The sequence below is a fragment of the Durio zibethinus genome, chromosome 24 (assembly GCF_047325235.1).
Source record: "Durio zibethinus cultivar Kanyao isolate XHJ-2024 chromosome 24, ASM4732523v1, whole genome shotgun sequence".
NCBI lineage: Eukaryota > Viridiplantae > Streptophyta > Magnoliopsida > Malvales > Malvaceae > Durio > Durio zibethinus.
Genome location: NC_143185.1, coordinates 3801022 through 3816053, shown reverse-complemented (window position 1 = coordinate 3816053; position 15032 = coordinate 3801022). Strand labels below are relative to the sequence as shown.

The following is a 15032-nucleotide window of genomic DNA, read 5'->3' as shown; positions in this document are numbered from 1 at the left end:
ATAGTAACATGGGTTTTGAACAGTGTAATCTTTTAAAGTGGAAAATGGCTATCATTGATTATTAAATTATTATTACCAATATTTACCTTAACTACTTCAACTATAAAATCAACATTTGTAGTTGACACATCTAAATATTTGATTTCATGATAAGTATTTGAATCTTAAAAAATGAGTTAAATTTTTTTTTAAATTACACTTATAATCAAATATTATATTTATATAATCAATTATTATATCATTAAATAATTAAATAATAAAATATTATTTAATTAAGCAACTAAATTTATACACAATAAAATTTGAATTTAAAACATTAAGATTTTAAAACATTTTCCTTACCATTAAACCAAATCCTCATTGGCAACTAATTTAAATCCTTGTTCTTCCAAAAAAAAATTTTGTATTGAATATGAATGTTCTAAATGCCAGCAATCAGCAAAGAAATTTGACAATTATATGATCTTAAATAATGAATTTATAAAGATTTATTCTAGCAAGAAGTTTTGAAAGATTTGAATCATAATTCAAGGTAATCACAAGTTTGCATTGGGTTTAATTCATTATTTTATGACCAAAATTTAGGAAATATAATTCAAATTTGCTTCTTGATGAAAGCAAACTCTCAAAAGGTTGCTTATCAAACTTGTCCTTATTGATGTTGACATTGATCCATGTCATTCATTAGTTGTTTTATTAAACAACATTTGCCAGTTTGAGCTAGGCCACAATCATTTAAAATATCTCTCAAATATGAAATCAAAGCAATCTAGATTAATGACATTAACCTTAATCATTAAGGCTTATTTAGTATAATCAAAATAAAAGTTATTTAATTAATAAATGACTAGTTCAATTGGTTAAGATTTATCTTTTTAGATGAAAAAATTTTAGATTCGAATACTATCGGTGATCATTTGTTGAGATTATTTCGAATGTATGACCTACAGTTATCTTTTTTTAAGCGGTTGAGTACAATATGTTTTACCCTGATCTGAAAAATTGAATAATCTATCTATTTTAAATTTTTTTATCAAAAAATAAAAAATAAAAGTTATTTGTGTGGAAAGTAAAAACAAATTTATTAATGAAGTTGGTAGGAATTAGATTATATATATATATATATATATATATTTGAGATAACTCTATCTTATCACATAAATTTCAATTTTTTTATTTTAACATTCCGAATATGAAGTTTAAATTGTAAAATTAAATTGAATTCAAAAATAAATTTAATTGATTCATACAAATTTTTTAAAAAATAATATTTAATAAATTTAAAATTTAAATTATAATATCCGTAATCCCTTTTTTTTATGCATGCTTATTATCAAAATATTCCTTTGGAATATATAAAACTCTAATAGCTCTTATAGCAAGGACTTGACTGTGACTATGAGCAATTGAAGCATAAGTTTTTGAGCAGACCAAAATGTTATTCGCAAGATAATAACATGCCCATGAATGAAATAAATATGCAGAAGAATGAGAGGGTAACAAAAGGATAAAATCAATGAAATATCCTATAATGCTATCTGAATTGTTTTTTTTTTAATAACGCACCAACCAACCATACCATTCTAAAAGAGGGAAAGCATAAAATGAACAACAATACTTATTTTTCGACTTCGACTGTTCGATTTCAATTACTTACAACAAACATGACAATAATTAATAACATTTTTCTTAAATTCTTATGTATAGTAAACAATCAACAATCGAATTATCGATCATTTTAAATAATATGAAAATAATTAATAATAATTTTAAATTTTAAATTTAATTCAATTAATTTATAAGTATTTTGTAAATTTAATATTTAAATTTTAATATCTATAATTTTTTTATATTTCAAATTGTGATTTTTTTTTAAAGAAATACTAATTTGGCCATTTTGCTTGTAGAAACGGACGTGGTTACAATTAAAGATGTAATCGAGTCGAGTCGAATTGATACAGTGAGAAGCTCGAACTCGGATTCGGCTCTCAACTCGAGATTCGATATTCAGTTTGAACTCGATCGAGTTTCATTTTTTTAATTCAAGTTAAATTCGTGATCGAAATCGAACTACTCGAACTCGGATTCGGCTCTCAACTCGAGATTCGATATTCAGTTTGAACTCGATCGAGTTTCATTTTTTTAATTCAAGTTAAATTCGTGATCGAAATCGAACTACTTGAACTCGTTTAATTAAGCTTGATTAATATGTTAAAATAAGCTCGATTCTTATATTCGACAAGAGTTCGATTATTTGTGTTCGAACTAGAACTTGAATTCAAGATATTTTATTAATTAAAATAATAAAAAAATTTAAATATAAAAGTTCGATTAGACTCATGAACTACTCGAGTTAGGTATAAGAATACTCAAACTTGATTCGATCAATAAATCGAACTACTCGAACTCGAGCTCGACTCGATAATAATCGAATCAAATTTTATTTGAATCGAATCCAAATAACTTACGAATATTAATATATCATTTACATCTTAATTACAATCAAACTACAAAATGTCGGCATCGACTTGAATGGAAGGTTTGAAGGCCAACTTTTGACAGCGTTTTCCCCTTTTTTTTTTTTTTTTTTTTTGTTTTTCTTTAGAACTAAACACGGTCTTGCATTGCCAACATGCCAATTCCAATTAATATGCTGTCTTGAAGATGAAATTAATAAGAAAGAGAAAGAAATGAAAAAGGGGAAATCTGTCAACATATAGGCCAACTTGGCTTGAGGTTTTAGGTGGAGATAATTGAAGTCTGTTGTACGTCTAACAAACAAGTTGATGGAGCTCAAATAGAATTTTAATAACAGACAGTTGCAGAAGATAGAATTGGAGAAAACAGAGGAAGAAGCAGAAAGGTAAAGAGAAACGAGAGATTAGAACGATGACAGAGAAAATACAAGATTCTTTTTACTCAATCAGTGAAGCATCTTTTGAATTAATGGTAAAATTAATTTTGATAAAATTAAAATTAATTATTATAATAATAAAATTATAATCAATAATACGATATGCATTTAAAATAAACGTTGTCAGAGAAATAAATTATAATTAAAAAATAATCATTAAAAATATTAAAGTAAAAATTATATATAATAAAATTTTAAATTATTTAATATTTATAAATTTTATTAATAAATAATAAAATTTATTTAAAATATTTATTAATGTATTATTTATAAAGTTTATTTATTGTATTAAATTAATTAAATTATTTTATAATTTTTGAATAAAAATATCAAAATAAAAATTATAGGAACATTTTCGATATAATAATATAATTAAAAAGATAAAAATGAAAAGGAAAAAAAAATTGATCGGTCATCAACTAAACAAAAAATGACCAATTGATGACGGATTTTTTTTAATTGCACCGAAAGACCAATTGGGTGCCAAATGATAATGGTCGGTGAGCAGACCTTTTGATAGCAACTACACCTGGATTAGAGGTAGGTTGCTATCCAAAATGAGCTTAAATGATTGAAATGTGAATGTGATAAGTTATGAATTTGTGTTGTGTTTATTTTGCATTAAAATATGTGTAAAATAAAAAAAAAATTATTATATTATAATTCCTATTAGATATTAAATATAAATTATATTTTTATTATTTTTTAAATTTTAAATTATATTAATTTCATATATTTTTCATCATTTTCGTGTTATTTCATCGGATAATGTTTAAAATTATTTTATCTGCAATGTACCGTTTACTAACAATGATTTGTAATAACGGTGAACTTCCCAAATAGCATCTTATTATTGTTATAATTCATCTGTTCATGCATTTTGGTTCTGATTGAATGGGAAGGATCTTTTTTCGTTTGGAAATTTTTCATGGCTTTTCAGACCGGATGAAGCTGGGAAGCTGAGGCATCAATTCTTTATTAGCTGGTCTTTTCCCCCTGGTTTTGTTGACATGAACGTGGATGAGAGGTAAAATCAACGTTATCGAGACCCCCAAAATTGAAGCTGTCATATTGTGCTTTCCGATGGTGCCTTCGGATCTCTCGGTGCTTGCCTAAAAGAAGAAAGGGAGAGAACTGATATTTCAAATTGAAGTTACGAAATTTAATGAGTCATCTTCGTATATATAGAATGAAAATCGAGATCATATTTAAATAAAATAATATTACTAATTATGAAAATCGATGCTGTTATAATTACTCGTTAATTTGACGTTAATCAAATTTAATCTGGAACAAATAGACTATGTTAGTGCATATGAGATAAATATAACAGATAATCATAAAAGTAAACATAATACATGATTGAGTTGTGGGTATGTTGTTGAAGAGAACCGGCAGTGAGGTGAGAAGAAGAAAAGCCTGCAAGTCATGATTGACTTGTTCTTCTGGAATCCCACAGGTTCCATTGGTGTTTTCAACAGGGTAAATCATCTGTGCTTGGCAACTGTTGGTTCAGCTTTCAGAAGTCTTTGTGTATCTTCGTTTACAGCATGGGAGGACATCTCTCAATATGCATGATGTCTTTGGACTTATTCTCTCCATAAAACACTAGGCAATACTGATTCTTGTCTTTTTTTGAATTGACACGAGCAACTATCAAACGCAGCAATGTGCATATAACAGTCCTTTTAAATCCACGAACATTACATATGCTCACATTGTTAAGAAATTTTTTTATGTAACTTACTATATATGTGATGATTTTTACAAAATAACTTATGAAATATAGCAATTATCATACATGATAATAATTTTGGAAGATTTGATTAGATAACTTGCGAAATATATATGCAATTTTTTTTTATATTTTTGAGTTGAAATTATCTATTAGTTGTTAGTTCAATAGTACTGAAATTAACTCTAAGACTGAGGGTTTGAAGTTCGCACTTCAATGGAGCCCAAAAATATAAATATATATAATGAAATCCTCTAGCTAAATCGAGAAACTCAGTAGGATGCTATGTGGACCAATTTATTTAGTACTAATAGATTTTTGTGTGCTAATATTCATCAAGTGCAGACTTTATGGTTTAGACTAATCAAAATTGTAGCTCTTTTTCCTCAACATCCATCCTGCTTCAAGGTTTCTTTCGAACAGGGAGGAAAGGGATGGGATTCCAAAAGGTTAAAAATTTACATTGAAATTTCGTTCATGCTCATGCTAAGACATGTATTTATAACGAAATAAATAAGTAAAATATATTTATTATTCATATATTTGAGATTGGATTCCTGCTGTTCAAGCTGCACTTAACCTGGAAACTTGTGGTTTTGCCATTGATTTACTACTAGATATATGTATATTGTGGTTTCATTACACTTACTAAACATTTCTGCTAAGCTCTTTACCCTAATTTAGACTAACAAACAGTTAACTGGAATCATTAAGGCTCCACTTGAGAGCGTGATTGGCAGGATCCTGCGCAATGGGATGACTTCCATCACGGAGCCTAAAACATTTAGATGGAAGTATGGGACAGATCTGTCCGGACTCGTGACAATAGATGGTTGCACAACCCAAGATTCTCCCACAAGCTAAAAATGGTGAGACCAACATTAATATTCTTGTTCAGGATAGCAAGTCTAAGAGCTAGACGACTATCCACATCAATCTGATGAATTCAGGATTTTACTCCCAAGTTTTTACTGCCAATGGATTGTCCAAATTGCAGTCATGGAAAGGTCAAGGGTTCAATATTCGTAGTAAACTTGCGTGACATTTCTATAAGATGGTATTACAAAGTATATGTGTAGACATTTATTATCTGGCCAGAATAAAACATTTCATCAATATATTTGCAATAAAGCTTTTCTTTTCTTTCATCGTTAAAGCTTGGAATTGTAACGAGTGAGCTTGTACAAAATGAACATGTTGATACTCCATACAAGAGTTTCTAAATCTTGCAAGAGTCATATCCGGCACCTTCACAAGCACGGCACCTTCACAACCATGTCAGTTATCAGGAACAGTCATAAGCATAGGTATTTGGCCATGATCGGAAAAGTCGATCTTGTTCAGTCGCAAACAGCACAACACTTGCTCTGGAAGTTCCTCTTGTTTTTGTGCCTGTCGATATAAGGCAGAGATCATTAGACCAAAGTAAAATATTGAGAAGTTGTTTGGAGGAAAGTTACAGTACTTAAGAGTACAGTTTCCTGTCTATTTTTGGTTATTTTTTGATTTATGGATGACCAGTCATTGACTGGTCTATTTGACACAGATCCCAGACTATGAATGCAATCAGATTGGTGTCTTACCTGGATGGTTAAACCCAGATCAAGTATTCCATTTTTCAAACGATCTCGAAATGACTCAAGTCCCTTTCTTGATATATAACTGAAGCGATGAATGTCCAAATCAATCTCAAAGTAATTAGGGCCCTGCATGAGAAATAGCATCAACAACCGCATAACTGATCCTATACTGCAATGATTTGGTAGTTACAAATTACTATCATTGGTGCATGGTGTATGCATTTTTATACACAGAAAAACTAAAAGTATGCTTCAAGAATCTAGGCGAAGAAACTGAAACCCATTGGCATTATCTCAAGGATTGCGTGAAATCCAGAGAAACTAGCTAATTAAGTGATGCCCGAACGACAAGATTGGTGTGTCTAAGTCGCATCATAAGACAAAATTTTGGTTAATGGTAGTGCCTTCTGCTTATGTTCTTAATCTACCATCTCACTAGACACTGATAGAGCCAACGTACAAAGTCAAAACTTAAGCTATACCTTATAAAAGTTGTGCTGAGGGCGTGAGAGAACTGGCTTTTCATTATAAGCATTTACAAGTTTCTTTTCAGTAGAACTCAAATTGAGATCATCAGGATTAACCAACCCAGCCATGATCTTTAGCCTTTCTCTGAAGGGAACAGTAGATTCTTTCGCAAACCCTTTAACCTTTTCCATCTCATCCTCAACCAATTTCTGAAGCAAAAGCAGAAACTCTTAACAGATAGTACAAAGTGATAAAAGTCGCTAATATAGAATGAATAAATTTCACAGCCAAAGTCACTTGGTAAACAAGAAACAAGGTAAAATTGATTCAAAAAGATAAGTTTATCCTGTGTTTATTCAACTTTCACATTAGTTACCATACTAAAACTACAAAATACTCTATCAAGAGGCATGCTGTCCACACCAAAGACTGTGTAGCTAAAATATCTACATTCATTATTCATCTGCATGTATATAAGTAGGACCCAAATGAGTAAGAACTTATAATTCAATCAACTAAGTGGATTCTAGTATCAAAGAGGAATAGCCGAGAATCATCATGTCTCAGACAGTGGATTAAACGCTCTTCTAGTACAGTGACTACAGATATAAACAATGCTTATCCTTATTATGCTGCAGACTTTAGTGAGCCTTGGGAGCTATAGATTGCATTAGGCTGAGGGCATGACCTGAATATTATGAAGTTAAATACAGATACTCGTTCCAAAAGTGAAATTTTATAATGTTACCTTGATGCTTTCCTGATATTGAGGCGAGATGACTCCTTCAAAATTCTCAGAAACTTTGAAATAGAGAACAAGACTCATTCCTTCACCATCACTATCACCAAGGAACATTGCAGCAGGATAAGTAGGCAACTGCGAGAGGACACACATGACAAACAGTAAGATACAATATATGAAATTACTGGGAAGTATTTTTTTTACAGATGAAATTGTGGTGGAATATTCGACCAAGATAACTCCACAAAGACTAAAAGGGAGAAAAAGGTAATAACCGTAATAGAAATACGGCTATTTCAAAACATACCTGAATATTAACAATTAGAAGAGGAGGGACTTTCCCATTTGCTTTTACATTAGGAAGTTCAATATGTTGGGCAATGTGATTTATCTTTCTGGGGCAGATAAACAAGTCAACACCTATTGGAGTATATGGGGAGTAATCTGGAGCAGGACACTTCCGTTTATCTCTGCATGGAAAACAAATCCACAATTCTAAGTTAAAAATTAAAGGGATAGAAATATATAACGGTAGTAATTGTCAACTTCAATAGAATAACAACTAGTACAAATGCCAAAAAATCAAGGGTGAGAATCACTAGCATACTTGAAATAGGTCTCGCCTCGAAGTTTAAAAGTTGAAGGTGGAATCTCGGACCAGCATCCTTGATTTGCCTTCTCATCCTTGCTACACGGAATTATATATCCTGCTCTGGGGTGATATAAAAATCGTTTTGCTGAGCCTGTATATACATCAATGAAGTTGATATTATATGTAAAATTTCTACTTTAGAAGTACATCATTGAACTAAAAAAAGTACAAAACAAAATTTTAAGAAGAAAATATGATCAATATATTACCGCTTCCAACATGACCTCAAAGAGAGAAGGGTAGAAATTCTACCACAAGGACAGGGAAAGATCTATCAATTTCTATAAAGCAGCAAAATTTCATTAAAAAAAAATTAACTCGAATTACTTACATTCTTCGAGTTTGTCTTCTGCATCACATGATCTCCTCTTAAAAGAAAGCCTAAAAACTGCTGATATTTTTCTTTGGGCTTGTGGAGCCATACTTGATGTCAAAATCTTCTCATTGAAACTAACAGAAGGAACCATTCTGGATAATCCAGATCTTAAGTTTTTCTCTTCAGATTTACGCCTATCCTCTTTCAGACCTTTAAAGCTTCCATAAGATTGATCTAATAGTTTCTTCCTCCTATTACAAATTTCATCAGCCTTTCCAAAGCGTGAAAGCTCATGACCCTGGCTACTAATGAGAGAAAACCGATTTGATTCTTTCAATTCATCTTTGCTCATTTTGCCTCCATCTATTTTTAAATAACTTTCATGGTATTCTTCATATTTACACTTTCCATCCACAAAGCATGAAGAACTTTCATACTGAAGCACCTGACCACTTGATATATTCCCAATTGCATTGCCCACCAATGGAAAACCATCTGGAAAAGAAAAATCAGAGAAATCACATAAATAAGATGGTCATAGATGATTAAATCTTCCCCTTCTCTGTTCAGAATTCGAATTAGCAATATAGAACTGCACGATCAACAACTTAAACATTTCTCATAGGCAAACTCTATAATGTAACATACCAGGAAAAGACATTTTATCTATAATTTACATATGGAAAATTAGCAATCATAAGTATGTGATATATTAGCCCCAACTTTGTCTAAAATTCGGCAGATGCAGAAAAGTTTAGACAAGATAATGACTATTAGTTTTATATTTCAACATAGCACAAAGAGATCAGCATACAATGATTGATAGTTCTGCTCCAAATTGTTTGATTGCTATACCATCATGCTTTATTTTCTTTTACAAAATTCTTTGAACACAATCAAGCAAAAGTTGAAACTTTCGTTACCTCCATGAATGCTGATGAAATCATCATCTGAATCAGATTCCAGAATACTGACTGAATCAAACCATGCATCCTCTTGGCAAGCTACTGCAAAAAAGAAACTTCTATGGTCAAATTTAATTTTCTTTTCTGGCTACAGTATACAAGAAATCTAGTGCTAAAAGACTAAAAAAAAACAAAAACAAAGCCCTCTTAGTTGGAAGGTTGGAAATTTTTTTTGGAAAAAAAAAGGGATGAAAATTTTCAGATCAACCAAAGGAAATGTAAAATAACCCAAAACACCAAGGAAATCAAATAACAACAAAAAGATGGTTTTTTAGACATTTTATTGCACAGAATAAAATGCTTACTAGAAGTAAAAAGAGTACCAAAATGCTTATGTTATGCTGTCATTCACACTAGTTCCTTTTCAACAAAAATATTTATGGCAGGAGATGAGGGAAAGTTACAGCACTTCAGAAAATAAGAAGTCCCTTTTACACCCTTTCTTCAGAAGTTTTTGGTAACCTTCTATATTCTTTAGCAAAATGTATCTGCAAAGGCTATGAATATTGATGAAAAGAAATGACCTACCATTTGGATCAAGTTGACTAAGATGCCACTGCAATTGGGTGAGATGGAATGTTGAGTTTGAAACCTCAGATCTTCTACAAGTAGTTGTTGCACCCTTCTCAAAATCCATATGAACATATTCACTAACAGCTATATCCGTTACACGAGCATCACTAGTCCTTTTCTTGGTTCCATCTGTGATACAACCAGATACCTTCCGGTGGTATTTTCTGGACCAACGACGGGGCCTTCTCTCTGTATAGATTTTTTTAGCAGGTGTTGATACACAACTCCCCATTAAGACTGCTTAATTGCAGAACCCTGGTTAACAGCAAATATTGTCTACATTAGATATGCCAACCCTTTTGCAGGAGCCAAATGTACTATACCAACGTAAAGAACTTGCAACTAATGTTAGGCGTTATCACATGATCAGTTAAAAAAAAACATGTTTCTATAGGTGAATATATGTGGAACCATCATGATCATAATCATCAAACTCCTTAGCTGACAGAAAGCACATATTATCAAAGAAAAATAGATTTAACAACTGAATTGAGAACCCAACAAAAGTCCACATCATGGATTCTAGAGCTCAAACCTTTCATTAAATCAGAAAAATCATTTTAAGAAGGAAAAAGAGAAAAAAAAAAAAAAAAACTTAAAAACCCTTGATAAAATCCAAAATCAATAAAACAAATGATTTGTGAACACTTGGGATGATCAATGTCAGGAATACCCTTGTTTAAACTGGAAGCAGCACCTCTTCGAAGTTTAAATAGAAATGTTAAAAGGAAAAGCTGTAAAGCAAAGACAATTTAGGCTTCACATCCAATGGGACAACTATATAAAATAATTAAATAAACAATGACGTACCAGAAAACTAAAATGAATGAAATCTGTCCCACATCAGAAAGGGATATGAAAATGCTCAAATAACTCAATGTAAAAGTGAAAACTGAGAGCTACACAACATCAAAGAGAAAATAATTTAAAAAAAAAAATGAATCCAATGATGGAACTTGGAAGTAGGATAAAATACAACCTAAATTGGAAAAGATTTTTTTTTTTTCACATTGAAAGGAATCAAGACAATGTTCAAACTTAAAAAAAAAAAATGTGAAAACAACTTAACAAAGACAATATTAACAATCTAATTTTATTTCTTAGAAAATGGTAAGGATAAAAAATAGAAACTTTGAATCCAAAACTGAAAATTGGCAAAATCAAAACACACAATCTTGTTATGAAAGAATCTAGCTTCTGAGAAATCAATCATATGTTGAGAAAATCAAAAGCAAATATTCCTATAGAAAATCTAATAAAAAACCATTATTAAAATAAATATTAGAGAAAGAAGAAAATTAAAAGTCAATGCTGCTAATTTAAACAAAACTGAGAAAAAAAAAACAGAAACTTTGAATCCAAAATTGAAATCATCGGAAAAAACGCAACTTTTATTAGCAGTAAACTTTGGAGGTGATGGAAAAGAAACAAAAGGAAATAATCTTTACAAAGAAATTCCAATATAAAAAACCAATGTTAAATGAATATTGATGCAGACATGATAAGCAAAACCCAGGAAACATAACAGAATTACAAAAACAAAGAAAAACCCAGAAATGTTAACCAGAAAAAGATCAAATAACATCAAATACCTTGAAAACAAAGAAACCAGAGAAAAAAAAAGGCCACAGCCTTTTTCCAGAAATGGGATCTCTCTAATGGACTCAGCCAAGAAAATGAGACAAAGATGAACAGGAATATGTCAACATACCCGGGTCGGGTCGGATCCGGGTACAACGGACAGAAGATCAAAATTTGCAGCTTCTTTTTTGGTTTCAAAGAGAAACTAAGGAGAGGAGAGAATTTAAAGGGCTAAAAAAAATTAGATAAGAGATTTTGATGGTGAATTAAGGGATGTAATTAAATGAAGAAAAAAAAATGGCCTTGTAGTTCCCTTATAAGTTGGAATTTTGTTTCCTTGAATTTAGCTTCTTTTTTTGGAGGGTGCGTTGTTTTTGTAATTAAGATTTTGAGCTGGCTTTTTAAAGCTGTCTCTTTTTCTGTTCATGGTATAGTTTGTTCCTGTTGTCTGAACGCCACGTCATCTTTTGCGGTATACTTTTTTAAGGGTAAATCCCACGTGTATGCATGCGGTATTTGCATTTTTCACGTGAAATTTTTTTTTCATTTATAATTCTGTGATTAATTATCGTTATTAAAAAGATAATGGTGTTAAATAATTAAGAAAAAAATATAATTAAAAGCTTTATTATCACTTAAATTTTCAAATTCATTCATACCATAAAAGAAAAAAAACTTCAAAACTTCAAAATTTTTTTCCCACTCAACCCCTCATTGCCCGAGCTCCTCTTTCACCCCATCAACCTTATAAAAAAAAAACACAGTGAGTTTTGTAAAAAGATACAACCAAAAAAAAAAAAAAATCAGCAAAAAACTTGGAAACAATATTGTTGAAAAAGGGAAAAAACAAGAGTTCCTTCATTTATTTCTCGGTTTTGAAAAAGGTTCAATGCCTTAAATTTTCCTTTCGGGTTTTGAAAAAAATTCATGACTAAAAAGTTTTAGGGGGATAAAAAAAATCAATTATTCAATTTATCAAGTATAAATGATATATTAATACTTATAAATTATTTGAATTTAATTTGAATAAAATTTAAATTTAATTTAATTATTATCGAATCAAGTTTAAATTCGAATAATTTGACTTATTAATTGAGTCGAATTTGAGTAATTTTATATATGATTTGAGTTATTTACGAATTTAATCGAATTTTTATATTTTAATATATTTTAATTTATAAAATATTTTGAATTCGAATTTGAGTTCGAATACAAATAATCAAATTTTTATCGAATATACAAATCAAATTTATTTTTACATGTTAATTGAATCTAATCGAATTAAATCAAGTAATTTGATTTTTATTTGTTGAGCTCGAATTAAAAAAACAAAATTCAATTGAATTTACACTAAGCTTCGAACATCAAATTTAAAGTAAAACTTAAACTCAAATTTAAATTTAATATTATATCAATTTAAACTCAATCAATTACGTTTTTACTTACATTTCATTATCTGTTATTAACATGACCCTTCGAGATAAGATCCGACCATTGCCAGGTACAACAAGCACATCAACAACTCTTTTACCATTATATCCATCCAAATAATAAATAAATTTGAATGTAAAATATTAAAATATATATATTTATATAATATTTTTATAAAAATTATGTATTATATGTATTAATATAAAAATATAAAATATATTTTTTATTTTATTGATTTTATATTTAATTATTTTTAAAATTTTGAATCATATCTCATCTTTATATTTTTTTTTATTTATATCATATCATTATATATTGTTTTAAATCATCAAATAAGTATCCTTTATATTTGGAAAAACATAAAAAAAATTTATCATATGGTAATGACAGAAATCCTCCACCATGACATAACTTTAGTAGAATTGAAAAAAAAAAAAAAACCTAAAAACCATAGTTGCAGACATACAAGACATGTACACTGCAGGAATCTGTCACAATTCATTGAACATAAGTTAATCATTAAAAACATTGCATCTTTAGCCACTCCATTAACAGGAGCTCAACCACATTGCCAACAACAACAACAGCCACTTTCTATACAAAATTAAAAGTTTAAAAAAAATAAATCATTTTGTTAAACTCCCAAGGCATGAAGGATAACATTCACCCTACACCAACACTATTATTAACCTCAGGTTTTCTATTTTTTATGGGTTTAAATGGTTTTTTTTTTTGCTTTATTTATTTATTTTATTTATTTGCCTTTTATTTTTGCGGTCTGCAAGACTGAAACTGATCCCATAAGCAGGTACAATTAATATTTCTGCAAATGTGAGTATTTCAGATATTCAATTGTAGTTCTTTCACTTTTTCCATCAGACTTTATATTTAATGCTGCATAGCAACTCTAGCAAGCTTATTTTTTATTTTCATGTAGAGTAACCATAGTGGTGTGCTGGCAAGGGATTGCAGCCACATACAGGGTTTTGTGCTGGGAAGATTATGGTAGTGAGAACTATCCTAGTACACCATCAGAAGCGAAGGCAATAGGGATATCAATTTTATTTATATTTAATAAAAATTTTAATTTTTTATTTTAATGGAAATGCGAATATACATTATAAGATGAGTATAAGGATAGAAATAAATATAATTTTAAATTTTTATTAGATACAAGAATTGAGATAAATAATATAATACCGGTTTTATATTTATATTTTATATATTTATATATATTTGGTAAATAATTTTTTTATTAAATAATATAAATTATTATTTTAGATTAATTAAAATTAATATATTTTTATTAAAAAATATATATTAATATATATTTATAAAAAAATTACTTAAATATACAAGATAAAAATAAAAAAAAACTAAAAAATAAAATTTAATTTTTTTAAATTATAGATATGAAAATTATCCATACCAATAAAATAACCGCAAGAATAAAGATAACAATAAATTTGAAATACTCATTAAATATGAATATAAAAATAAATATAATATAAAAATTTATGGTTGGTGATGAAAAATTACTTTATCCTTTTCACGCCTTATCTATTCACATCTTTAGAAGGCAGGAAATATATAAAGAAGAACCAAAAAATAATTTCAGAAGAAAAAAGGAAATTAAAGTAACAATAAAGTGGAATTGATCATTGTATAACAAAAAAATAAAAAAAATTTGGAAATCATAACCCTTACCTGCCCCTCTAACTCCGTCCCTATTCGCTATATCAGAATTAATCTGCACCAAACTTTATTTTTCCCTTTTAAATGCTTTTTAATAGTTATAAATATTAATTCACGTAATAGAAGAGTGGGTTTTGTTGTGAGTTTTATTATGGTATAGATGAATTTTCAATTGTAATCAATGAGAGAAAAATTTTATAAAGATAAATATGGAAATTGTCACAAGATATGTATGTGGGATTTATTTTTTTTAATTGTTTATACATTCTGTGTTTTTAACATTGAGTTAAATTTATTTATTTGTTCAAGTATTTTATAGAAAACAATTTGTTTATTTATTTAATCATTTTGTTTATTTTTATTTTCTTTTTTGTATTTCT

General features: G+C 29.1%; 1 protein-coding gene across 5 annotated transcripts; it reads right to left on the bottom strand.

Annotated features, from left to right (window-relative positions):
• Positions 1-5671: 5671 nt before the first annotated feature.
• Positions 5672-11722, bottom strand: LOC111316716 (uncharacterized). Of its 5 annotated transcripts, none has more exons than XM_022918791.2 (10): positions 11538-11722; positions 9901-10200; positions 9331-9414; positions 8423-8902; positions 8047-8182; positions 7747-7909; positions 7446-7574; positions 6712-6906; positions 6233-6355; positions 5672-6041 (listed from the first exon to the last, which is right to left on the bottom strand). In XM_022918791.2, the coding sequence occupies exons 2-10, from the start codon at positions 10175-10177 to the stop codon at positions 5928-5930; spliced, it is 1701 nt and encodes a 566-aa protein (XP_022774526.1). In that variant the 5' UTR covers positions 10178-10200; positions 11538-11722; the 3' UTR covers positions 5672-5927. The 5 variants fall into 5 exon arrangements, with proteins under 5 accessions (XP_022774526.1, XP_089609501.1, XP_022774524.1 ...); XM_089753375.1 differs by having other exon boundaries at positions 9331-9411; XM_022918789.2 differs by having other exon boundaries at positions 11657-11722.
• Positions 11723-15032: the final 3310 nt, after the last annotated feature.